This window comes from Acanthochromis polyacanthus, chromosome 21, assembly GCF_021347895.1.
Source record: "Acanthochromis polyacanthus isolate Apoly-LR-REF ecotype Palm Island chromosome 21, KAUST_Apoly_ChrSc, whole genome shotgun sequence".
NCBI lineage: Eukaryota > Metazoa > Chordata > Actinopteri > Pomacentridae > Acanthochromis > Acanthochromis polyacanthus.
Genome location: NC_067133.1, coordinates 24379163 through 24406706, shown reverse-complemented (window position 1 = coordinate 24406706; position 27544 = coordinate 24379163). Strand labels below are relative to the sequence as shown.

Below are 27544 nucleotides of genomic sequence, written 5' to 3'. Positions count from 1 at the left end.
CTGTACTGTAGTCAATGGTAAGGTGGATGATTTCCTCACTTTAACACTCATAACTCGCTCAATTCTTGATTGATTTACAAACGGTTTAGTTTATTACAAACCTTATTAACGTGGCTATGATTCAGGCTCAATTCCGAAACCGCAGCTTTTCGTTTTGAAAAATGCGGCATAGTTGTGTGTCTTTTCTGCCTGGCTACTCACATTGAAGATGGTGTTACTCACAATCTGATTTTCAATTATTAGGTTTTCCTGAGACCAACGTTTATTGAGAACCGAATCTTTAGGCGAAATGACATTCTTTGTGGTTGTGATTGTATTTATTTGCTTGTTAAGAGACTTTGATTGAGACCTTAGACTTATTGTTTGTATACATCTATGCCTGAATTAGTTAGCCTGCAGCCGAAATGCATTGTGGGTAATGTAGGCACCAGGTTCATGAAAAGAAAAGACATCATCTCTTTTTGTTGTGCATTGATTTTGGTTGAGCTTTGTTTTTATCTGTGCATTAGAAAGCTGATAGTAATAAAAAAGTGCAATGCTAAATATTAAAATTACATTTACATCCATTTATGCTGAAAAAAGCTGATATCTGTGTTCATTATTATATGAATTCAATGGTTTTAATTATTCTTATGTAAGCAGTAAAACAAGTACATCTCTGACGTTTATAACAAACCAAGCTGTTGTAAAATCGGTTGAAAATTGAGCAATCTACAGTGATTTTAAAATCCATGCTCCATTGACTTTAATGTTATGAGTGATCGAGCAGCCCTGTCCCAAGATGGCCGCCATGTGGCGACGTTGCTCCCCATAGGCTGACAGCGCTCATGAGCCATCTAGTGTTTGTATATATCTATGGTCCACTCTCCCTCAGCACTACGTGGTTTGGGATGGCCCTTAATATGGAGGACCCTCCGCGGGAACGCGCAAATGGAGGGGTAGTGTGTAGGGGGCGGTTTGGGATTCAGCCTATCCCTACACACTACCCCTCCGTTTGCGCGTTCCCGCGGAGGGTCCTCCATATTAAGGGCCGTCCCAAACCGCGTAGTGCGGAGGGGGAGTGGACTGTTCAGCCCTTAAATAGCGAGTCTGGATCGATGCTCACTCTCAACAACTTTTTCAGGAAGTGCAACGTCGAAATGGAGGAGGAAATAACATATCGATGTGAGTTCCACATGCGTCCATTATTTCTCCCACGCCTTTTTCACACTGACAGAACATCACAAAAAGAGTGGTGAAAAAAGATAAAACAAAAGAAACAAATTTTCTTCTGTGCTGACGTTTGATTTAATTGTGCACCCCCTGACACCTTAAAATTTGAACACAACTGACAGAATTCATTTATTCATTCATTTGTTGGATTTGAAATGCCAGATAATAGGATTGGAAAACATGTGGGATGACTTCAAATTATTTGAAGCAGAATGTAGCCCCTACATCATTGCCTGCAACCTGTGCCACAGCGCTACAGCCAAGCACAGTAGGCGTCTTTGTGTTACCATGGTGATGATGTCTTCCGTTTTCCGGTGAGGCGACAGGGTGTCCCATTCCTGACGATCGTATTTATACCCTCCCCCTTCAATTAAAGTGCCCTCCACAGGTGCGAGTGTGACTTCTTTTGGAGTGACACTCGGTAGTGTAGGGAGAGTGTGTAGGGGGCGATTTGGGATTCAGCCTGGGACTGCTGTGGGGTTACTGGACTGACAGCCTGTGCTTTGGGAGGGGGAGAAGCTCACAGCAGCACCTGCTGCTTGCGTGTCCAAAACGGCAGAAAAAGTTGCTAGATTTGTTGCTTTGGAAAGTCGCTAGATTTAGCGAGAAAGTCGCTAAGTTGGCAACACTGCTCAGCTGCCTCCTCCCTGTCAATCATTCCAGACCAGACTGTCGGTCAAGTTAGAGTGCCTATATAATGAGAGTGGCGACATGACGGGTCCAAAAAATTTTGGTCACGTGATCTATAGGAGCCATTTTGTTTCCTATTTATGAACGCCGGTTATGCCTGTTAACGTTGTTTACAACGCAGAGAGTAATTCTCGGACTTTTTTGGCTTCATAAATACCTGAAAAATGACGGGCTGTTGTGCCTTTGGGTACACAAATCGATCCGAGAAGGGATTACACATGTTTAGATTTCCCAGGAGTAGTGAAAGAATGAAACTGTGGGAAAATAAAGTCCGGAGAGTGGGATGGAAACCGACTTCATCATGATTTTTGTACCAGGTTAGTCCCATGTATGTACTTTCATGTTATGATGTATGGGTGAATGACAGATAGAAAAGTTTGATGTGATTTTAGGCAGTTGTGGTTATTTTGACTTTGACCATTTCATGCATGGAGATGCATGAAATACGGGCCGCTGAAGTTTAACGGGGTAACCCGTTAAACTTTAGCGGCCCATCTGAGCTTCGACAACAGCCTCCCTGTTCATTCACATGATTTCGAATTCAACAAACAGCTGACAGTTTTCTGTTTCCTATTTTCTGTTTTCCGTCCAACCTGCAGTCACTTATCAGCCTCATATGACCCGAACAGGCTCCGTGTTCTTCACCTGTTTCTGGGCTGTTAGCCGCCGTTAGCATGAGGATGCTGTTAGCCATATGCTTACAGCTGCAGCACCGTATGGGCGGACGGGAAAACGTATTTTACTAAATTGACCGAAGCTGCAAGCTCGATGATAGAAACATTATACACCCATGGAAAGCTTAGATTCTCATGAATCCGCCGGTATAAACCACTTTCAGATGTGATTACCACAGCGAGTAATATAAACACATTTGTCCAACAAACAGCAAATAACGTAAACAGCAGAACTCACCTTTGAAGGCTCAAAACTAGTCACAGATGAAAATATTCCTCAAAACAGCCATAATCCAACCTTGGACATCCAGACAAAACAAGCGAGTAAATTATTTTGTCCAAAACATGTCTTGAAATCAGTAAACAATCCATAGTTTTCGTGAATGTGCACCTCGCGCTGCGCGTCCCATATTGAGTGAATGGAAACAAAATGGCTTCAAATCCCCAGTTGTCGCCACTCTCATTATATAGGCACTCTAGGTCAAGTAGCCCCGCCCCCTGGCTCCGCAAAACTTTAACGCTCTATATAAAATTCGGTATTGATTTATTTTAAGATCGGCCACCTGATCTCTTGTTTTGACCATAACAGCTAACGAAAAAGAAAAATCTTGAACAGTTGAAAGCCAGTCTATCAAATTTTATTTTTTCCAGTGATGAATTGGGGTCTATGGAGCCAGAACTTTTTGGAGCCAACCCTAGCGGACGGTGTGATATTGCAAGTTTTTGACACTTCCGGGTAGGCTTCATTTTTGGAGCCAGGCGCTACGTCCATCTTTATACTGTATACAGTCCATCCATCCTTTCTCTTTACACCACTTTATCTTCACTAGGGTCGCGGGGGTGCTGGAGCCTATCCCAGCTGACTCGGGCGAAGGCAGGGGACACCCTGGACATGTCGCCAGTCTGTCTCAGGGCTACATATACAGACAAACAATCACACTCACATTCACACCTATGGGCAATTCAGAATAATCAATTAACCTCAGCATATTTTTGGACTGTGGGAGGAAGCCGGAGTGCCCAGAGAAAACCCATGCATGCACAGGGAGAACATGCAAACTCCATGCAGAAAGATCCCAGGCCCACCCTGGGATTTGAACCAGGGATCTTCTTGCTGCAAGGCGAAAGTGGTAACCACTACCCCACTGTATACAGTCTATAGTGCAATTATGTTCATTAAGTTCATTCACTGCCCTCTGTGGTCACAATCGGGACTGCAACGCTACAATAAAAGCTCAAAAATGTGTTTTGATATTTGACCTTCACCGTAAAGAATAATTTATGTTCAGAATTCGACAGTAAAAGACATATGTGAGATTCCTCGGTGAGAAAAAAAGAAAGGAAGCTGTCTCTGTGCTCAGCTAATTTAAATCAAAGGTGCATCGTTGAGAAGGATTTATACATTACAAGAAGTTTGGTTCTAAAATAGTTGTGCTTTCATATATTCTCTAATGAAATATTTAAAAACAACATTCTGTTAATAAATAATTAGAATACAGATAATTGCAATATTTATATTTATGATTCCAAAAAAGCATGCAGGTGGATAATTCCAAAAAAATACAGTATTATGACTATAAAGTGGTAAAATTATTTAGACAAACAGAAATTATTAGCAGTAATTATGAATACTAAATAATAATAATAACATTGATAAAAAAGAGAAAGCTGAAAATAAATTATTTCAATTGGATGATTTGTATATATTTATTACTAGAGAATGTGTGTTTCGGCAAATGTAGGTATACAGTTATTTGGCAAATTAAAAGCACATTTCTACAGGTTTTACACCATTCAACAGAGACTTTATTTCCAGCTCAGCAAATAATTTACTGCCTTCAAAAGAGTGTATTCATATATGAAGCAAAGAAATGCTACTGATGATAAGAGAAGAATTAAGTCTACAAAGCAACAGTCTCCAAGATCCTTCATTTGGAACAGCAAATGAGACGACATTCACTGTTCAAACAATCATTTGTAAATAAATATGTACTGCATCACAGCAAGCCGCCAGATTTGTAAGTTTTCATCAACATAGTGCATACAACATCAAATTTGATAACAATGATAACTGTCAGTAACTATAATGATGATGGAAAGATTGAGCATAAGCAATATAATTTACAATCAGTGCATGCTCTAAGCATAATAACATTCGTGTCCTCGCCTTTTCTTATACAGCATGTCATGTAACATTGTGTGATGATGCACTCTAGAAACAGCAAAGAATAAAATCAACACTACCTTTGTAAACACTATTTCAACAACAGATGAAACACATTTAGGGACATTAAATTATTTAACATTATATTTTGGCACTGAATTTTCATTATATGTATATAATGAAAATATATAACCTCCCGCCACCATGTGTAAGAGTATATTTATATATATATGAGGCTTATATATATAATTAAGTATATATATCAACCTCAGTCAATATTAAGTCAGATATTTACATTCAGTTTGTGTGTGTGTTACACACAGAAAGAAAAAGTAAGGAAGAAGAAATGACTGTTGATTTCAAAAGTTTTTCTCTTGATTAAAATCAAAATGTTCTTCCCTTGTAGTGTAACAATTGCAAAAATGAAAGATGAGCCTCTTTAAAAAAAAGAAAGAAAACCATTCAGCATTTATTATATGTTCATGACCGTAACTTTTGAATCTTACAAATAAAGTATTGCCAAGTTCTCCATTATTTTTGGCCTCATGATGATCAAACCAAATAAATCCATTTCCCTTCACCCTTTGCCTGTCTCCTGTTCTTCTCCCACACTTATGTTTTTCTTTGTTGTCACTTTCTTACCCTTCATAAGGCACCAGTCCTAATGATACAGAAAGTTGGATCATGTAGTAGGACTCACATTTGGCAGATCACCACATCAGTGCAACAAATCCAAATAAATTAAAGCACTTCCACAACTGATAAGCCAGATATACACGAAGATATAAAGAAATGAATGATAAAAAGGGGGAGTGAGGCCTTTTAAAACCATGGAATTTGTCTGCCTAAAGAATTTATTCTTGCCACGGTTTTGAATTCTCACCAAGACTTTTCCTTCTTTAAATGGATACTTCATACTCCCGTGTGTCCTGAGGTCAAAGCGAGAAACAGATGGTGAAGTTTAATGTTTGAGCAGCTTCAACAAAACAGATGAAACTAAACATCAGCCTCATACTCACCCCTGCTTCATAAAGAGGGTTGTTGAAATCGGATTCGACTGTGATGGGGCTGTAGGAGTGTGTATGAGACAGAGACTTCCAGAAGAGCGGCTTCCATTCTAGTCTGCAAATGCTGGGATCAAGGTAGAAAAAAAGTCATGAGCCAAACAGATGGAAAACCAGTGCTTCCGCCTCCACACCACAGAGATGGATACATTTGGATTAACTGTCGCTTTGGTTAACCAGAGTGCTTACTTTGTATAGTACATGTAAATTCCTCCAATCAGAAGGATGACCAGGATGATTGGCAGAATTATGGCCAGAGCAATATTCTCGCTCAGGATCTGATGGGATGGCTCGAATGACTGGGACACTGTAAAAAAATAAAAAAGTGTTTAATCTACTGTGATGTTTTTCTGATCCGAACGCACTTCTGATTTGGGTATGAATCTAAACTGTCAAAAACATATATAAAAGCATATATATACATATATATATCATTCAATTAATCAGAAATACAGCTGAGACACTGTTAATCTGGTAAATGACTATCATAGTTGGAAACAGCTGATTTTTAATGGAATATCTACATAGGGGTACAGAGACCTATTTCCAGCAACCACTACATTGTGTTAATTGTGTTGAAAGGCAAATCCATGACTCAAAAACCCTTGTGCAATTATGTTAGCACATGAATAAAAGTGTGAGTTTTCATGGAAAACATGAAATTTCCTGGGTGAGCCCAAACTTTTGAGACGTAGTGTATAAAAATACAAAACACACGACTATCACAGTGTTGTTCAAAAAAGTACTGGTGAAAATAATATTGCTTTAAATAATATTTCTAATGGCTACACATCATTAAAAGGAGAAGAGACAAGAAATCACCTTCTAATTTGTGATCATCCAAAAGCTCCTCATATGCCACTTCGTGAAATGGAAATAAGAGAAATAACATAAATTATTATAACCATCAGGGTACAAATAGTACATATTTGCTGACCTTTATTAAATGGCTAATATAGAGTTTAAAAAAAGCTCCAGAATGTTATATAAATATACTTACCTTTACAAAAAGGCGGCGGGCTGTTCCACTGCGATGGATGTCCAGGAACACAGCTGATAATGACCTCGCCGAACAGTTCGTAGCCCTCATAACAGAAGAAACGCAGAGTTTCTCCAGCCTGGTAGTTGTGCTTGTACAAGGTTTGGTAACCGTTATCTGGTACTCCAGGGTTTGGGCATGGGTCGTATTTTACTGCTCAGAGCACGCAAACACAGAAAGGACAGACACATAGTTGTAGTTAAAATGAAATATGCAGAAATCAGCACCAGAAACAGACAAACACAGATGAGATGAGATGAGATGAGATGAGATGAGATGAGATGAGATGAGATGAGATGAGAAGTGGGAAATTTACACAAGGCATGGAAGAACCAATAACAAAAGTACTACAAGGCTAAAAATATATACATAATAACGGTATAATACAGACAACGTACAAATCATGATAGAATTACATTTGGATAACACATGTATGACATAATGGAGAGTCAGAATCAGAAGCAGAAACACTTTATTGATCAGCAAGATGGAAACTGTTTATGATACAGCTGTTCCCATTCAAAGTCTTATAAATTTAAGCAGTACAAAAAAATACATAGATAAACATATGTAGAAAAAATATATCCTAAAAATAGAAATAGAACTAGAAAAGCATAAAAAGAAAATGTAAAACATGCATTGCTCTAAGACAAATAAAAACGCAAGTATACAGTGTAATAAATAGTAATGGTTTTATATTAGTATTATTGCACAGAGAAGTAGCTATAATGGTTATTGCTTTCTGTTGCTTATTGTTAGTTATAATGCACCTTGTATTTCTGTGATTGCAGTCAAAACATTATTGTGAGAAAAGACCAACATGATGTTATATGAGGAGCTGTAAGCATTACTATGTTTTGTTGTGGACTTACAGACACACTTTGGGCTGCGGTCACTCCATTTGGGGGTGCCGGTGTCTCGTCCATGGCAGGAGATCTGGCCAGGACCTTCCAGCTGATAACCCTGGTTACAAGAGAAAGAGACGACTGTCCCGACTGCAAAACCGGCCTCAGGGCGCACTGAGCGTGCTCCGTTTACCACCTCGCCTGGATCAGGACACTGCTGGACTGTTGGAGTCAAAGTACAAACATATGACATATGTGATTCTATTTCCAATTCTAAGGAGAAATACAGTTAAAATATTAGTCCTTTCTTTGTCTGGCGCCTTTTGTTATAAAATCCATCCATTCATTATCTATACACCGCTTAATCTTTATTCCATATATATTGGACAGGCCGCCAGTCTATCATGGGGCTACGCAGAGAGACAAACAATCACACTCACATTCACACCTTTGGACAACTTAGAGCTACCAATTAACCTCAGCATGTGTTTGGACTTTGGGAGGAAGCTGGAGTACCAGGAGAAAATCCATGCATGCACAGGGAGACCATGCAAATTCCATGCAGAAAGATCCCAGGCCCAGGCCGGGACACAAACCGAGGATCTTATAGCTGTGAGGTGACAGTGCTAACCATTGATCCACTGTGCAGCCCTTGTTGAAAAAATGTATTGTAATATTTTATGGATTCATTTGACAGAGTAAATCAGAGGTATCCAAATTCCTGAACCACAGGACTGATCCAGGCAGGTTAAGTTTAGGATAAATGCAGCTTCCCTTAGTTTGGCCAAAGGTGACAAGATCCTTATGTCAGCATCTCTACAGCTCATTATTTAGCTTGTAATATCCAGTTTGTTTTATTCTTTAAAAAAAAGACTAAGTGCAAAAAAATGTAATTTCCTTTCATCACAGAGAAGTTGTGTGGTGGACTGTTTTTTGGCTGATTGTCTCACCTCTCATCCTCAGTCAAAAAATAGTTTAGCCCATAACTCTGCAAAAAACATCCACTCATCCTTTCTACACTCTGATTTTTGCATGGGTTGAACTAAACAGACATTATATGTTAATAGAGAACTTTAAAATCCTGAGTATGTCAAACCGATACTTCAGAAAAAAATGGTTAATAGAGCAAAGAGAGGAATGGGGAATATTGAATAGATTTAATGCTTTTGACAAAAGTTCTAAATGTAGATGAAACCTGGATGTGTTTTGTTTTAAAATAAAACAAAACTTCATGTATTTCATTTTATATTTTACAAATGCTCTGTGCTGTGACTATTAATACTGCTTTTAGTAGTATTGATTTTCATTTTTTAACTTAATTTTACTTTAACTCTCTGTTAATTCCAAAACCTGCAATAACAGGCATTTTGATTTTAACTAATAAAAATCACACCAATTATCGGAGACAGAAACAACAAAACTAAGATTTTCGACTGTGTGATGTGCCATAAGCCATAAGCAGAAAATCACGATATAAGATCAAAATCCCTGTATATTCCATGTCTTATTTAAATTCTAAAAATAAAATATCTGTACTAACCATATTTGGTAGGAAAATAAAAACAAAAATAAAAAATCTGTGTTTCTCAGGACAGGGATTCAGCTGTGACCAACAGTCATGTGAGAGAAAATGTAAAACTTTGAAGTTAAACTGCAGGTTATGTTTATACAGAGTAAATAGAAGACAAGCCTGAAACCAATTTTTTTCAAAAGGATTAAAATATCTTTAGAACAAGTCCCCCCCCACTATCGGTAACGTCTGTGGGCATTTGAGAAATGTTATACATGTTGATTTCAGGTTTCTTCATTTATTTTTCTCATTTTGTCTCATTTATAACAATATAGGTGTGTCATCCTGCATAAAAGGCTGCACAGTGGAATTGTGGTTAACACTTTTGCCTTGCAGCAAGAAGATCCCCGGTTCAAATCCCAGGGTGGGCCTGGGATCTTTCTGCATGGAGTTTGCATGTTCTCCCTGTGCATGCGTGGGTTTTCTCGGGGCACTCCAGCTTCCTCCCACAGTCCAAAAATATGCTGAGGTTAACTGATTATTCTAAATTGTCCGTAGGTGTGAATGTGAGTGTGATTGTTTGTCTGTATCTGGAGCCCTGCGACAGACTGGAGACCTGTCCAGGGTGTCTCCTGCCTTCGCCCGAGTCAGCTGGGATAGGCTCCAGCACCCCCCACAACCCTAGTGAGGATAAAGGGGTATATAGAGAATGGATGGATGGATGGATCCTGTATAAAAGACATATTTGAGTTTTCTCTACTTGTAGTCATGGTTGTACTTTCTATTGAGGTGTAGAACATATTGTATTGAAAAAAGAGCCCACAGCGAGCAAAAATGTGACAGGAACATAAAAAAACACAGAGTTTAGAGAGTGATTAGTCTCTGTGTCTTTATATCTCTGTATACCTAAGTCCTTAGTTTATCTGGTCAGTTTACACACAAAATCTGTCATGGCCCCTCCCTCCTCTGTGCTGCGCTCCTGGCCAGCTGGCACCCCTGGCTGATTCTGTGCGGCTGCTGAGGAGCACAGCCACAGGAAATCTGCAATCAGCTGCGCTTAAAGCCTGGCTCACCCTACCACTGGGTGCTGGGCCATTGTCTGGGTTGCCTCAGTCACAGTTGCTTCTGCTCCTGTCTCTGCTCCTGTCTCTGCTACTGCTGACGCTCCTCCAGCCACTCTGTTCCGGTCTCCTCCCTCCCTGCTCTGGATTTCCCCATCTGCTCTATCCTGCCCGGCCCAGCTCCGGAGCTCTGTCCCTGTCCCGGCTCCACAGCCTCCCCGCTGCGCTCAAGCAGCCACCGATCCCGCTGCATTCAGGCAGCCACCTGCCCGGTCCCCAGAACGTTCCCCTGTCCTCGCCTTGGCTCTCGGTCCCTGGACTTTTTAAAGGGGAACTTCGTTTTTTTTCAACCTGGGGTCTGTTTCCATATGTAATTTCATACATGTGAGTGATGGAGAAATGAATTTTCGACATAGCTCCAGTATTTAGCCAGGCAGCCAGCTTAGCAGCTCAGCTAGCAGCTCGGCTAGCAAAAAGTATGGGGCAGCTGGCCCCCCTGCGTCAAAGTCCGCCCTAACGTGCTTTTTGCCCCACACTGACCGGCTCAGAAAGTCTCAATGAGAAAGCAAATCTCGTTCCAAAATCGCGAACGAGATTTGATTTCTAGTGTCCTGAGATTTGGATACAGACCACAACAAAGAGCGATCACCAGGTAATGTGGAGGTTTTCGTTTACTTCTCATCTCTAGTATGTTGTGGGACACTCATTGAGACTATCTGAACCGGTCAGTGTGGGGCAAAAGCACGTTAGGGCGGACTTTGACGCTGGGGGGCCAGTTGCCCCATACTTTTTGCTAGCCGAGCTGCTAGCTGAGCTGCTAAGCTGCCTGGCTGGCTAAATACTGGAGCTATGTTGAAAATTCATTTCTCCATCACTCACATGTATGAAATTACATATGGAAACAGACCCCAGGTTGAAAAAAAACGAAGTTCCCCTTTAAGTAGTGAGTCATCCCGTTTTTTTGTGTTTAATTCTAGCCCTTGTCGTGGCCTGTTTTTTGTTCGTTGCTCTTGTTTAATTCTGAGCCCTGTTCTGTTTGAGTTACTCCTGTATGGAGTTTTGGTTAGCTTTTGGTTTTGTTTATTAAATCTTGATTCTTGTATCCACCTGCCTCTGTGTGCCTGCTTTTTGGATTCAAAAGCCCCCACACCCTAACAAAATCAAATGAAAATAGCTAAACTATACAAAAATATAAAACTTGTTTCTTTTTACTTAATGTTAACTTTGCATACAATAAAATCTCTTTGCTTTTCTGCTTGAAAAACTATTCCCACTGTCTGTTTCACCTTTAACACAAGTCGGTGGACTGCTGCTCCAGGACAAGTCCCACTGGCAGGTGATGATGTCAGAGCCGCTAATGTCATATCCTGGTTGGCACTGATAGGTCAGCACGCTGCCTCTCACGGGGGATGAGTGGGACGAGCTGATCCAGCCAAACTCAATTTGAGGGAGGGTAGGGCAGGTGTCATTAGGCTCGACTTCTGCAGGACACAGAAGAACGGCAAATTTAGTGAAAGAAATAAGACTGCTTTGAGGGTCATTCCAGAATTGGAGGAAATTTAGTCTTCAATATTTTTGAAAATAAACCTTCTCTTTTCCAATTTTCTGCTACATATTCATCAATAATAGGTAATAAACTATCAAAGGCTTGATTGGCTCAGGTTACACATCAGTGGTATCATTTTTATTTCATATTTTATTTGTTGTTTGCTAACCCTACTCTAACCACAGTAACAGGGTCCATGCTAATGTTAGCTTTTTCTCAGGAGTAGAAGGTAGATATTTTGCCACTGCTGATCAAGAGAACACACTTACTTTTGTAAAATAGTAAAGAAAAAAGTAAAAAATAATTTGTCTTATCCTGATAATATACATAACAGGGTTGCATGAGGTAGAGTGAGAAAATCAATCACGGCTGACAATGTTTTGAAAATATGAAAAATAAAAGAGAGGACATAGCTTTGCTCTACCCATTATTTTGAAAAACTGTTTGATGTAATTTAAAGTATATCATGTGATTCACTGTTTTCTTTTTCTTCTACCAGGTAAAAAGGTTATGGTAATAGGGTTGTTGTGGGACACACATTACAAAATAATTATTTTAAATATTATGCCGATTAAAAAAATGTTCTCACAATTACAAGACGCATCAATGAAAAAAAAGATACCAAAAAAAAGGATATTTAAATTTCATTTCAACTGTTTTATTTGAGATTCGATTTGGTCATTATCGGGATGGGATAAGAGAAAAATGGCATTTTCGGGGGAAGTCCAGATTTATTAGGTATTTTAAAAATATTTTCAAACATACTTTTCTCTTAGTTTTTCTTAATTTTGGTCTCAGGACAAGCAAATTTACACAACTACTGCATGTTTTAGGATTTTGAACATGGATTATTTGAAATTTGATGGGTAGGACATAAAATGTCCTCCAATTCTGGAATGACCCTTGATCTTTTTATATTTTAAATGCCACGAAATGTGCTGGCTCATGATTTTCACATGCTGAGCCATAATTAGTGAGTACACTTACCACGATAATGAATGAGGAATCCCTGGCTCAGGATGAAACTGGAATCATCTGGATCGCTCTGAAACTGAATGGTGACCTCGGACCCTCCAGACAGAACCTGGAAACGCTCCCTGGAGCCCAGGTATTGGCCGATCACGTGGGACATGAGATCACGGCCATCAAAAACAGTCAGCACATCAGTGTGGCGGATATTTAAGCTGAGGAGGAAAGACAAGGATATTAAAAGAGAAAAGATCTTTCACATCAGAGATATTTTGTTTTTCAAAGACAACCAGTCCACCCACCTGATGTATTTCATTAGTCAGTGAGAGGAACACAGAACAAGGTAGGAGAGGTAGTAGATTATGTAAAGCTGCAACATTCCCTGTCTTTCATTTTTTGCTTCACTTTTAATTCAATAAGACACAACTGACGTATGCACAAAACATACTCAGCACAACTTGCAAAGAATCTGTAATGTGCATCACACTGTAAATTTCTGTGAGATTAAATAAAAAATAATTACAGAATCGCAACAGCTGAAATTAGACTGTATATGCTGTATAGTCATGAACGGAATTCAATGCTGGATGCTAATTAAATTAATTTGTGTCTTCTAAAGCTGGAATATTGAGAATCGTAGCAAGAAGAAATTAGGGTTTTGAAAGCATACATGTGATGTGCAGATTAATTGCAAAGTTTGGGCGTGATTTTGTGAAATGCACTTCACTAAAACTGTAACTGATGCACTATCTTGAAATAAAGAAAGTTATCCGGATCTGCACAAGCTTGATTCCACAGACAGACAAACAAAAGGCAAAACATGTCTCGGTGATAAATAATTCCCTAAATCTTGATTTAGGGATGCAGTGAGAAGACAGGCCATGTTAAATGCAGCTGACAGCACTTGTGGCACTGTTGGTCTTTCTTTTTTATTTTTTGGTTAGGAAAAATGATGCGATCCGTGATCAAAGCCATGATCCAAATCTAGTGTTTCTCCTAGCTGGAGCACTAATCCACAAGAGAAAATGTAATTGTCACGGGCCTTGCCTAGCCCCACCCCGTTCCAGCCATCCATTCCTCTGATGGTGTGTCTCCAGTCTGTGAAGCTCTCTGCAGCTGCTAATCAGCAGATACGGTGCAGCTGCGAGAGCCTCACACCTGCACCTCATCCCATCACCTGCTATAAAGACCGGCTTCACATGGTGGTGGACGTGGGATCATACTGCCTTTGTCACTAATGATGACAGTGTGACACTGAGCCCGGAGTAGCCAGTGTTTCCATCAGCCATCCTCCAGAGCAAGGACGTGGACCTTCCCAGACAGTCCTAGAATTGGGACCCAGTTGTCCTCTTAGAAAGAGGACGTGGACACTCTCATGACTGCCACAGATTACATATTTTCCTCTTTTCATGACCAGGGGCCTCATTTATAAAGCTTGCGTACGCACAAAACAGGGCTAGAAAGTGGCGTACGCCACTTTCTATCCAAAGGTTGTGATTTATAAAAACAAACTTGGCGTGAGAATGTGCGCACCAGTGCGTCAACCTTGATTCTTGATGCTTGCTTACGCACAAAGCAGGGCGTAAATCACAAACTTTGCGTAGAAAGTGGCGTACGCTGTGTACGTTGTGTTTTCTAAAACAAACTTGGCGTGAGAATGTGCGCACCGGTGCGCCAACTTTGATGCTTGCTTAAGCACATTTTGGAGACAGAGGGAACGGCAGTGCCGGAGGGTGAAGTGGCGAATTGAAACCAGATTGATCTCAAACCTTTACTGTCATCACATATTAGACTTGTAGAGCCGGATAATCATAAACCCTCATTGTTGTAGATGTTCAAATAGTGCGTCATTCGGCCGACGACTGTATTTGCAGAACTATGTTCATATATCAACAGGGGCGGATTGAACGTTATTTCATTCGGTCGTTTGACCGAAGGGCCGGTCCACATCGGGGGCCGGTGCGGTGATCTTTATTAAATAATTTTGTTTATTGATCACTCGGCGCCCGTATGGCTCATCGGGGAAAGCAGAAGACCCATTTGCAGGGGTGGTCTCCGACACAGTGGCCCGGCTTCGATTCCTGCCCGCGGCACTTTTATGCATGTCTTCCCCCTACTCTTCTCCCCATTTCTTGTCACTCTTCACTGCAACTATCACAGTAAAAAGGAAAAAAAAAAAGTAAAGAATTTTGTTTATTTATCCATATGCGGCCGAATGGGATGAGCGTCCAACCATTAATCAGCCCATTACAGGCACCCAGGCACACATGCTTCACACCACAACCCCCGAGTGAAAATGAATTTGTCTATGTGAACCGAAAAAACGTACATTCAATCAGTTTACAAATTATTTGTACATCGGACATGATCATAACAAATTTAGTGGCAGGGTGGCCTGGGTCAACACATGATTCATTCATCCTGACGCACAGCAGTGAAAAGACGCCGGCCGCAGCTTATTTATATACAGATACATTCATGAGTTACTTTGCATTGACCATTCATGGCAAAATGTGGGTGTGTTGTGGGCGGAATGTGAGGTGGATCCACCTGTGCAATCTTCCAGCTGGTGTCTGATTTATCAAGAAATTGCATGCAGCTGTGCTTACGCAAAGTTTTATAAATCAGGGGCGAAGGGCATACGCCCATGTCGTATTATCGGCGTACGCAAACTTTAGTATGGATCCTACGCAATGTTTTATAAATGAGGCCCCAGAACATTTAATTTATTTATTGCAGTCAGGATGTAAAGAGACCTTCAATATATACTGTATAACAAACAGAAATGCCTCCTTGATAATTTGCATACTCCAGCTTTAAGGATTTTTTTGTAATCAGTCACATGAGTGCTGTGACGCTTTTACTCTGAGGCACATTTATCCGTCAACACTTCCATTTTTTAAATTATCTTTCACTCCAAACCACTGGCCTGTTAGATGATGAGCTTGGCAGCATGAAGAGATTACTGTACACACTGAATAATAAAGAAGCTAATCTTTAGATTTTATGATGAGAGCAGAGTGACACTCCCAGCAACAAGCAGAGCTAAAAACACATCCAAGGCTTTTCAGGATTTTCTTTCTCACTTACGGGCAGCATTTCTTACAATGCATAAAGGTTTAACACTTTAGATATGAAACATACTCTTAATGATAAAGATTGCCAAACTACATTTAGCTTTCCAGATGTTTGATTCAGTGTGCATTTCGACACATTTGTTAAGTAAATGTTACTCTATTTGCAGAGACACTTGATGTATATGTGACTACAGCACAATACCCATTTCCCAAAATCTGAAGAGACTCACATCTGGACGTCCAGTTCAATGCGTTTCTCCTCATTGCCATGGATCTGCCACACACAGTCCAGCCCCTTGGAGTAACTCTGGGGCCAATCAGGAGACAGGATGGTGCCAGCGGGCTCAGTCAGCTCCCCTCCACACAGAGCTGACAGAGCAGAGCAGAGGAACTGTGGTGAGGACATTGAGAATTTTGCAGTGATGAAGTTACAAGAGAAATGGGAACAAGGAAAGCAACTCTAGAAGGATGGAGCAGAGAGAAAACAAAAAAAAAAGAGAGAATAAAGATTAAAGGCATTGCATCATGCGTGCACTTCCATCCTGCTACAACAAATCAAACAGTGGTTAATCTACTTGCAGAAGAATTACTGAATGCGAAGAATGATCACTTTAACACTATTACCTTATTTCTTGACAACAGATATGGTTGCTTGTAGCGTGACACAACATAGACAGCTAGGAAAGTGTGTCAGTAGGGGAATGATGCTTCTGCTTTAATGTGTAAGTGCAATTTGACGGTGTTTGGAGGCTACAGCTGACTTCACACAAATTGCCAGAATCAAGATAATGGGGAGTAAACTTTCATAAACAGTTTTGATATAAACAATCTCAGATTGAAGCAACCACCAGTGGATCCATCATCAACGACAGAGAAACCCTCTACCACACATGGATGCTCAAGCCAATCAGTCTGCTGATATCCCACCATTCAATTGTCTACATCACCGAGTACGAGAGCTGCTCATGCTTCCCTGTAAGGAAAAAACACAGTGCAGCATATGGCTTCATGTAAATGGTTGTATTTATATAGCGCTTTTATCCAAAGCGCTTTACATGATACATCACATTCACCCATTGATGGCTGAAACTGCCATGCAAGGCGTTAACCACAACCCACCAGGAGCAACTTGGGGTTAAGTGTCTTGCTCAGGGACACCTCAACATGAGCACGAGGGGCCAAGGACCAAACCAGCAACCTTCAAGTTACAAGACGGCCACTCTACCCACTGAGCCATGCCACCCCATGTCTATGTATCCTTTTTAATGCTTAGTTGAAATGATAGCACCTGTGTTTTCAGCCAGTCCTTGACCCAGTGCAAAGTCTCTGCCAGCTTCGTATCTATCACAGCCTCTCAGTTTTCACAGCATGCTAGCGGATCAGCAGATGACAATGACACAGTCAGCGTGGCCACATCTTGAAGCTGCATACGCTCGTCTCAACCCAATTCAGTCAGTTTGCATTTTAATGAATGAAAAGACATGCAAAAAAACTAACAAAATTCCATGCGCTATGTAAATATGGATTAGTGACATTTAGCTTTAGCTAAAATACAGAGATGAAGCCAAGAAATTAACAGGAAGAAGAAAGAGAGAAAGTTTGATCAGAGACACACATTGATTTCATAAACTGCTGAGAGAACAAAAAAAATGTATTTTGTGCAGTATAACTGCATTATACAGCAATAAATTATAAAAAGAAAAGAAAAAAGATAAAGTTGAATTCCTTTAATTGACAATTATAGAATAAAAAAAATAATCAACATATAGCTGCAGCATTTTTGTATCTGATCTCATGTGCTACCTACACTGGAGAAAAAAACAATTAAGGTGTTTATACAGATCAATATTACATGGTTATACTGTACTGTATTTTTAATTAGTTGCCACACTTTCCTTATCTACACTGTGTGATCACAGTATGCAGTTCAACCATGCTCAGCAAAAACTTTTGTGACATGACTGTTTGTCAAAGCTGATCCATTTATAGCTTTCAAGTTGAGTAAAAGAGTGTAGAATTTTTTGTTTTATGCAGAATTTGATTATAGCAAACGGGTTAATTTTTTGGTAATTTCTAAATGAGACATGTAGAATAAAGTGATTTGCATAAAATGTCCTGATTTTAACCCTCATCAGTACACCTGGGGTCCAAGCAGACCCCAGGTGCATATAACTTGTCATATCTTTTTATTTGCAAGTTGGATTTTTCAGTCCTGGTAATTGTCAACCACCTAACTGCCATCACATAAACCAAAGCTTATTTGATTCCAACCAGGTTTGTGGTGTATATATAAAACAATCGTTTGGGGTTCATGTGGACCCCATCTGGACTGTGCATCCATCCATTATCTGTACACCACTTAGTCATCATTAGAGTCATGGGGGCTGGAGTCTATCTAAGCTGACTCAGGGGGGAGGCAGGGGACACCCTGGACAGGCCATCAGTCTATTACAAGGCTACATGTACAGACAAACAATCATACTCACACCTATGGGCAATTTAGAGTAATCAAATAGCCTCAGCATATTTTGGACCATGGGAGAGAGAGAACATAGAGAATCCATGCAGAAAGATCTCGGGAAGGCCGGGACACAAACCAGGGATTTCCTAGATGCAAGGTGAAAGTGCTAAACACCACACCACTGTGCAGACCCTAGCCAAACTGTGCATCTTTTTTATGTATGCTTGCTAAAAACAATACAGGAACTTAAAATAGGACAAACAGGACAAACAATCATATTTCTTTCATATTTGTATCTAGGCGACACATGTTTTAAGATAATATATATTGAGAGGACATGGGCAGGTACAGAAATGTGAAACAGATGAAATACTACTGGGGTCCAGCTGGACCCCAAGTGTACAGATTGGGGTCCAGCTGGACCCCCATCAGTACACGTTTTGGCACGTGTACTGATGGGGGGGTTAAGCTTAAATTTGTTTGCTCAACACAATTCATACATTGTAATGAATGAAAGGTCTTTCAAATAACTTAAAAACCTCCGCCTGCTATATACAGTGAATATACAATAGTAACACAATTAGTTTTAGTTAAATCCAGAAATGAAGCCAAGAAATAAAGAGTAAGATAAGGACAGCTTGAAACAAGAAGCAATTTGATTTCGACATGTTACTGGATCTGCCTATCTGAAATGCACTCAAAGCTCCATCCTGAAACTCACCTCTGCACACAGGCTCGCTGTCATTCCAGTGGGGATTGCTGGGGTCGACACACTCAATGGTACCTGAACCTTGTTCCATGACGAAGCCCGGAGAACAGGTGAAGGTGACGGTGGTGCCCAGCTGATATGAGATGTCACTGCTGCTGAAGTTTCCATGAGGCATGTAGGGCTCCCAGCAGTGCTCATCATCGAAAGCTGAAAAAAGAAAAAAAAATTGACATAAAGCTTGTATGAATATACTGATCAGTTTTAGTATTTTCCAATTACCACTGTTTTGTATTTTAGTAGTTCTACGCCAGTTTGATGGGAAAAAAAACTCTGAATCCTAAAATCTGTCGGCAAATTTGAAAGACATGTTGTTTTTGAAAAATAGCCAAAATAATGCAACTCATCAGAACCTGAAACAGCAAATATTAAATAGATTTTGAACCTTTTGACAGTCATTGATCTACTCATCTGCTACTCAGTCTGAACACCTAAGCAAATCTTAGCGTAAAATTCTGATGTTTCATCAAAATCACTTTATTACTCCGCCAAGGAACAGTGGAGTTATGTGACAATCGCCGTACATTTGTCTGTCTGTCTGGTTGTCTGTCCATCTGTCTGATTGCAACATTACTCGAAAACGGACAAACTGATTTGGATGAAATTTTAAGGGAGGGTCAGAAATGACACAAGGACCAACTGATTAGATATGGCAGTGATGCAGATTTCTGTATCATTGCGAGATAGTGGCACAGTGTCACTATAGTAAATGGTGACATTCTATAGAGCAGTGATTTATGTCAGAAATTGTTTCAAGGTTTCAGCCATTGGAAATGATACAACGACTGAGTAACTTTGGCGGAATACTGTTCTGAGTGCTTTTCTTGTTCTACATGTCTCATTTAGAAAGTTACCAAAAATACCAAAATTTAAAATTTGCTTCAAGTAGTTTGTCTACGAAATACAAAATGCTGTGCTTCTTTGTGCATCTGACATACCATTAGTGACTCAGTTGTGACCAACAGCAATATGACAAAAAAATCTGATTTTTCCACTGAACTAGACTGAACTGCAGGCTGTGTTAACAGTTTATAGTTAGTATGGAAACAAATAATGTACATGTTTATTCAAGCCATTTCAATTTCTATGTTTTAGTCTACTTCTAGCTATGGTCGTGCAGTTTCCATAGAGGTGCAAGACTTTATATTGCTGTGAGAAATGAGCCCACAGTGAGTAAAAATAGTCAGAAACAGCTTCAGAGGGTTAAGCAAGCATATTTATATTTAATTGAAGAATGAGCAGTGGAATTTTTCACTCAGACAGAGCCAGAATCTCAAATCAGCTTGGCAAGAAAAAGCACAGGTATGAGGTGCTACAAGCTTCAGTTGTGAGTCTCTAAAATAAATCCCACTGAAACGTGGGCAGACTGTAAAAAATTTGAGTGAAGAAAGCCTTTGTTTTCTGAAAGGCTGTAGCCTCTTGAATGGCTAAATTATCCATAAATTAGAAAGGTCAACTTTTGAAAAAAAACCTTGCAACAAGTAAAACCTTCAAGATTTTGAAGAAATGGTAGTTTCCGGTAATTTAGTACTTAATCAATTTCTTTCAGGCAGAATGCTGACCCAGGTTTTCAATATTGTACAAGCAGATTAGAAGGATGTGCAATTGAATGTGCAGAAGACCTCATACAAGCCAAAGGATGTTAAGAGTCTCTCCTCACCCTCATATCGCAGCGCCAGCAGCAGAGGGATGGAGGAGGAGTCAGCTGTGAGCTCCAGGTACAGAGTGGAGCTCTCACTCAGCAGCCCACGTTCTGGGACGTCATCCAGGTCTGAGTCAAAGAGCGGCAGAGACAGGGAACTGTTTCCACTGCGCACAATTAACCTGAGAGGAATAAATCACAAAGACACCTGGCGGTGAGCTCCAAAAGACAGAGATGCTATGATATGTGCCTAAATAAGGAATGTATAACTGTGCACAGACAGCAGGTTGATGGAAAATCAACATAAATAGGTTAACATGTAGGACACTAGTGTAGAATTTTTTCATTCAATAATGTGCAATAACTACAGTAACTAATTATATGTATAATAACACAAACATAAGTTCAAATAAAGATAAATTACCATTTATTGTATACTTACATTTTGATTTTACTTTTATTTTTAGAAAACATAAAGCCAAGTCTATATATCTTGTAATATTTTCCTTAGAACTAAGCATATTTTACTTTCTACGTTTATATTTTCTACTTATGTTTATATGTTTAGTACATATATTCCAACTTGTTAACTTAAATTTCTAAGGCTTTGAATAGAAGCAACTGTAATGTAAGCAATTTGCCCTCTGGGATCAATAAAGCAATTTCTGATTCTGAAATCCACTTTTCATCAAAGTTTTCATTAAGTTAGAAATTAATTTTAATGGCTTATTTTATGCTTTTTGAGATGACATAAACAGTTTCTTTTACTTGTTCTCTTTTTTATTTGTGATTATGGTACTAACGATAGTGGGCAGTTTGTGTGAGAAATAAAAAGAACAAGAATCAGCCAAAGAATTCTACTGCCTCCTGTAGGCAACAAAGGGCAAAATACCATAATTTGCACAGCACTAAAGATAGGTGACAGCCTATTGTGTAAATTTTGAGTGTGAATTTGATAATTTTACCAATGTTTAACTTTAGAATTGTTAATTAAGCTAAAAAAAAAAAAAAGAACAATAATCTAATATCTGACTGTCCAAAATCTGTAAGAACATACTTGTCTGAGATGCCAAAACTAAAAATAATGCCTTAAAATAATTTTAAAAAGAAGTTTTAAGCAATGGGCATTCTCTGTGTTGACTTAGAAAGGTTCAGATGACATATTCTGTCATATGTAAACCAGACAGACAGATTGAAGCCTTGTAGAAACACAAACTTACTTATCATCGTCTTCATCCAGTGCAATCCTCTCAAAATGTAGGTGGAGTCTGTGTCCCTCTTTGGCTTCTATCAACCAGTGGCAGCTCAGATTATTTCCATTACTGTGGTTGCTGACAGATGGAGGAGGTGGAGACAGGATCCGTCCCACAGTAGCATTACGAATCCACCCTCCACAGGACACAGCTGAGAGAATAATAATAACCCACATAATATTTTACAAATTCCACCTCACTAATGAACAAAAAACCTCTCCAGTTTTGGCACATTTAATAAAAATCCGTGTACGAACCGACACATTGAGGCTCAGGGGTGCTCCAGTGCGGCTGTGTTGTGTTCACACATGTTGCCACCTCATGGCCTCGAACCTGGAAACCTGGATCACAGTGGAAGTGGGCCTGACCTCCAGGGTGGATGTCCGTCACCGTAACTCCGCCGCCCTCAGGTGACAGAGGGAACGGGCAGGAGAGCAGGAAGGCTGATGATGGAGGTAGAGGAAAATGAATAGTTTCATTAAAGTTTCAAAGCAGCTTCTCTTGGTGATTTTCTACTCTCTGATCATCTTTCTCACTTTCATCTACAATTTCATTTCCCCTCTTTCACAGTTTCCATGTGTCATTATTCCTGAACATTCAGTTTTCCCTCCACATTCTAGAAGTTAATCAGCTGGGTGTTCATCTTTAAATCTTGAAATCTTTGTGATGTCTTTCTTTAACACTTTGAACCCCAGGCAGATTGTTGATGTTTTTGCACTGTTTCTGGCAAAATATAAAGTCCTGCCCCTCTATGGAAACAGCACAACCATGAGAACTCCAACTTGTATTTAGCGCAGTATAACAAAAATCATAGAGCAACAAAACATTAAAAAAAGAAAAAGTTTTATTTCTTGGAAAAGTACAATGAACATGTGTAACATTTTTGTATGTGATTCTACAGACCAATATTATATGATTATACTTTCATTTGTATTTTGTTGCCATACTATGGCCTTTTATACCTGCATAAGTACAGCTTGCAGTTCAGTCCAACTCATCCAAAAAAATCCCTGAATTTTTGTGACTTAACTGTTTTACAAAGCTGAACCACTTCTATCACTGAAGTTGAGTCAAAGGATGCAGAATTTTATTTATTTATTTTTACAGAATTTTATTAAAGCAAACAGGATTATCTCTGTCAAATTTCTACATAAGACATGTAGAATAAAGTCCATCCATCCATTCTCTATACACCGCTGTATCCTCACTAGGGTCGCGGGGGTGCTGGAGCCTATCTCAGCTGACTCGAGTGAAGGCAGGGGACACCCTGGACAGGTCGCCAGTCTGTCACAGGACTACATATACAGACAAACAGTCACACTCACATTCACACCTAGGGGCAATTTAGAGTACTCAATTAGCCTCAGCATATTTTTGGACTGTGGGAGGAAGCCGGAGTACCAGGAGAAAACCCACGCATACACAGGGAGAACATGCAAACTCCATGCAGAAAGATCCCAGGCCCACCCTGGGATTTGAAGCGGGGATGTTCTTGCTGCAAGGCGAAAGTGCTAACCACTATCCCACTGTGCAGCCCGAGAATAAAGTCATTTTTTAAAAATGTCCTGATTTTGAGCATAAATTTGGTGGCATTTTCTGACTGAACAACCTGTCAAAGACGAGTAGTTCAAAGACCTTTAAAAGGACAATTCTTCTGTTTTTAGCGTTTCTGGCTCTGATAAATGGTGTTATTTTAATCTTAGCCTCCCCCATCACCACCTTTATAGATAGATTTGTCCGAGGTGACGTGACTGAGCAGGTGCCATTGCCCTCCACTTGTCTGTTCACCAACACCTGCATCGTTTATCCTCCTTTTATGACGATACTACTGAAGTCTGATTACCTAAACCTTTCTCCCTTGATCCTTCAGAAATGTTGTTATTCTTCTCTAATTTGCTTAACATAACCCACTGTGTAAAGGTCAGTGTTGCTTGGCAAAACAAGGAAAAGTTTAGAGAATAGAGGCGCAAGAAGATAATGTCTCATTTGGAAACTTCCATCAATCCATTAACTATACACTGTTTAATCCTCATTAGGGTTGCGGGTGGGCTGGAGTCTATCCCAGCTGATTTAGGGGGAAGGCAGGGGACATACTGGACAGGTCACCAGTCTATCCCAGGGCTACACATTGAGACAAACAATCACACTCACATTAACACCTATGGACAATTTAGACTGACCAATTAACCTGAGCATGTTTTTGGATTGTGGGAGGAAGCCGAAGAACCCAGAGAAAACCCACGCATGCACAGGGAGAACATACATGATCCATGCAGAAAGATTCCAGGCTGGGACATGAACCGGGGATCTTCTACCTATAAGGCAAAAGTGATAACCACCCAGCCTCTGTGCAGCCTCATTTAGAAATTTTTAAAAATTTAAAGAGAAATCCTCTATGCTCCTGTGCTTTCTGTGTCTATGTAGGCTTTTATTCCAACCGCAGAAAACATTCTCTGAGTAAATCTGGTGCTGTATTCAGTTGGAAAGAAAACTTGTGTGAAGTCTTCACAGAGATCTATCTCCTCTTCTATTCATCTTGTGGGTTCATTTACCTTGATAGTGGAGGCTGAACATGCCATGGTTGGTCTGTCGGAGGCTGCGGTAGTGAATGTACACCTGGTTGGTTGTACTGCGGATCACCTGGCCCTCTTTCATCAGGGTCTCATTGGCCAACAGCTCTGGTCCTGAACCTCCGTAGCCCATGATGGTCAGAGACTCATCCTTAGAGAGGTTGGCCTTCCTCACCTGGAGGCAGAAAGAGAACACATGGATCTTGTTCTGTAAGCCGTCCTGAATAAATAAACATGTCAATCAGCAGTTTGTGAAATAATCCCACTGACACTGATACACACTTATCATGCAGAAGAAGAAGAAGACAAACCGATCAATGTTGCAGTCTGGTGATGCAAATGTTGCACCACTGAGATGAACACAAATAGTAGTTCTAAATTCAACTATATTTGTGTAATACAAATATCAACTTTATGGATTCATATTGCACTTTACCTGAATTTCCACACCATAACCCGCATACACAGTAATGCTGTAGGTGCATTCCAAAGGAGAAAAAGACGACGAGGATGCAGGATCTGGTGACTCGACAACATCCTCCATTGCAGACAAAGTGGCGTTGCATTGTACTGTAAAAAACAAAAAGAGAGAGTGAGTGAGAGAAGAAGAAATTAAAATGTGTGTCGAGAAATATTTTTACAAGTGGCACTACTGTTGAAAAGTTTGGGGTCACCCAGACAATTTTTTGTTTTCCATGAAAGCTCAATCTTTTATTCATGTGCTAACATAATTGCACAAGGGATTTCTAATCATCAATTATCCTTTCAACACCATTAGCTAACACAATGTATCATTAGAAAACAGGACTGATGGTTGCTTGAAAAGGGCCTCTGTGCCCCTATGTAGATATTCCCTTAAAATCAGCTGTTTCCAGCTAGAATAGTCATTCATCACATTAACAATGTCAAGACTGTTTCTCTTGAGCACACCAGCTAACCTCCGACTCCAACACTGTAAAACTACTTGATGCTACATAGCAGCAAGTTAGAATACTGTAGTAATTCAGAATAATGATGCAGAAAGCTCCAACCTGCTCAATGCAAGGACTGAGTGTTCAGGTTTGTTACATATGAAATCCTGGGAGTCTGTGTTTCTGGTCCATCATTGGTGGGAATGCTCAGTCATTTTGATTTTTCTTCTAGTATTTATGAACTTCTTGCATCCATCCATTCATCCATTATCTATACACCGCTTAATCCTCATTAGAGTCGCTGAGGGGCTTGAGCCTATCGCAGTGAATCTTTGGGCAAAGATAGGAGACACTCGGGACAGGTCACCAGTCTATCGCAGGGCCACATAGAGACAAACAATCACACTTGCATTCACCTAAGGACAATTTAAAGTTACCAATTAACCTGAGCATGTTTTTGGACTCAACTGATATTTTTCCAGCCAGTCAAAGGATTGTTGGGATTAAAGTACACTGTGAACATGTGTGTAGTCAATGTGGCCACAGAGATAATTCACACTTTGTACAGTGTGAAACGAGATAGGATTAGAAGGAATACGTAATCATTAATTGGGTTACGAGTTACCATATATTTGTTGCGCTTAAACACTCTATCAGACTCTAAAACTGCAGATAAAGCATGAAAACAAACCTGTAACCCGTTTTTTGGATGAGGACTTGAGAGCAAAGATTGGAGAGATGTTATATTCAGATCTTTTATTAAACTGTGTCTTTACTGAGTCTCTGGATGCCTCCTACACTCCTGATTATCTAAACTGAGTATTTATAAAGATGCCTCATCATCTGCAAAATCTTAAAACGCGTAGCTGTGTTTGGTTGTTTTATAAATCAAATGAAAGTGAGCACATATTTGCCTTAAATATCCATACATTTGCATTCAGGCAGAAAATAGATAACTTAAATAGGTTTACACATTTGTGCAAGGCTTATATTTAGTACATTTTTTGTAAATATAGTCACCACAAACAGAAAGCACAGACAGTTTCATCTCATGTAAGGGACAAGGAGTAACAAATTTCTGTTTCGTCTTTGGATGTGAAATCTAAAACCAAAAAAACAACCTGACAGTCCGTGGCAGCTGATAGTATTTGTAAGTAACTTTTCTAGACTGCATAACTTGCAGATACTGCTAACTGTTTAAGAAGAATGCAATTCCTGGCAACCCTTTATAATAGTACTGACAGCAACAATTAAAGCACCATATGTGACATATTAAATGTTTTTTCGTTTTTGTCTCCTGTCATTGATTAAACATTAAAAACTCATCTCTGTGTATACAAATTGCATATCTGTAAGCTTTTTCCATGAAAATGATCCCTTCCTGCTCTGAAATAGCTTAGCTTTATCTGCATCACTATTTCATTTAAAATGTGCAGATCTATGAAGTCTCACCTCATCCACCTCTCCTCACTTTTTGCAACTTGAGAGAACTAGCTCACCTCCGACTCAAACATTGTAAAACTATTTGATGCTACATAGCAGTAAGTTAGAATACTGTAGTAATTCAGAATAATGATGCAGAAAGCTCCAACCTGCTCAATGCAAGGACTGAGTGTTCAGGTTTGTTACATATGAAATCCTGGGAATCTGTGTTTTTGGCTCATCAGTGGTGGGAATGCTCAGTCATTTTGATTTTTCTTCTAGTATTTATGAGTTTCTCACATCCATCCATTCATTCATGATCTATACTCCGCTTAATTCTCATTAGAGTCGCTGAGGGGCTTGAGCCTATCCCAGCTGACCTTTGGGCAAAGGCAGGGGACACTCTGGAAAGGTCACCAGTCTATCGCAGGGCCACATAGAGGCAAACAATCACACTCGCATTCACTTAAGGACAATTCAGAGTTACCAATTAACCTGAGCATATTTTTGGACTGTGGGAAGAAACCAGAGTACTCAGAGAAACCCACGCATGCACAGGGAGAACATGCAAACTCCATGCTCAAAGATCCTGGGAAGGCTGAGGCGCAAACCAGGGATCTTCTAGCTGCAAGACAAAAGTGCTAACCACCAGCACAACCACTGTACCG

General features: G+C 39.9%; 1 protein-coding gene across 5 annotated transcripts in view; it reads right to left on the bottom strand.

Annotated features, from left to right (window-relative positions):
* Positions 1 to 4269: 4269 nt before the first annotated feature.
* The window catches only part of sez6l2 (seizure related 6 homolog (mouse)-like 2), a 30137-nt gene continuing 6862 nt past the window's right edge, over positions 4270 to 27544 (bottom strand). For 4 of the 5 annotated variants that reach the window (XM_022207504.2, XM_022207507.2, XM_051941288.1 and 1 more), the window contains 15 exons: positions 24980 to 25113; positions 24526 to 24718; positions 22231 to 22416; positions 21941 to 22124; positions 20739 to 20902; positions 19034 to 19228; positions 16082 to 16220; positions 12793 to 12989; positions 11546 to 11740; positions 7716 to 7910; positions 6806 to 6996; positions 6627 to 6669; positions 5994 to 6111; positions 5760 to 5871; positions 4270 to 5669 (listed from right to left, as the gene is read on the bottom strand). In XM_022207504.2, coding sequence (XP_022063196.1) covers positions 5640 to 5669; positions 5760 to 5871; positions 5994 to 6111; positions 6627 to 6669; positions 6806 to 6996; positions 7716 to 7910; positions 11546 to 11740; positions 12793 to 12989; positions 16082 to 16220; positions 19034 to 19228; positions 20739 to 20902; positions 21941 to 22124; positions 22231 to 22416; positions 24526 to 24718; positions 24980 to 25113 — 2276 coding nt within the window. In that variant the 3' untranslated portion in view covers positions 4270 to 5639. Of the gene's footprint in view, positions 5670 to 5759; positions 5872 to 5993; positions 6112 to 6626; positions 6670 to 6804; positions 6997 to 7715; positions 7911 to 11545; positions 11741 to 12792; positions 12990 to 16081; positions 16221 to 19033; positions 19229 to 20738; positions 20903 to 21940; positions 22125 to 22230; positions 22417 to 24525; positions 24719 to 24979; positions 25114 to 27544 lie in introns of all 5 variants that reach the window. The other variant, XM_051941289.1, reaches the window with a different exon arrangement.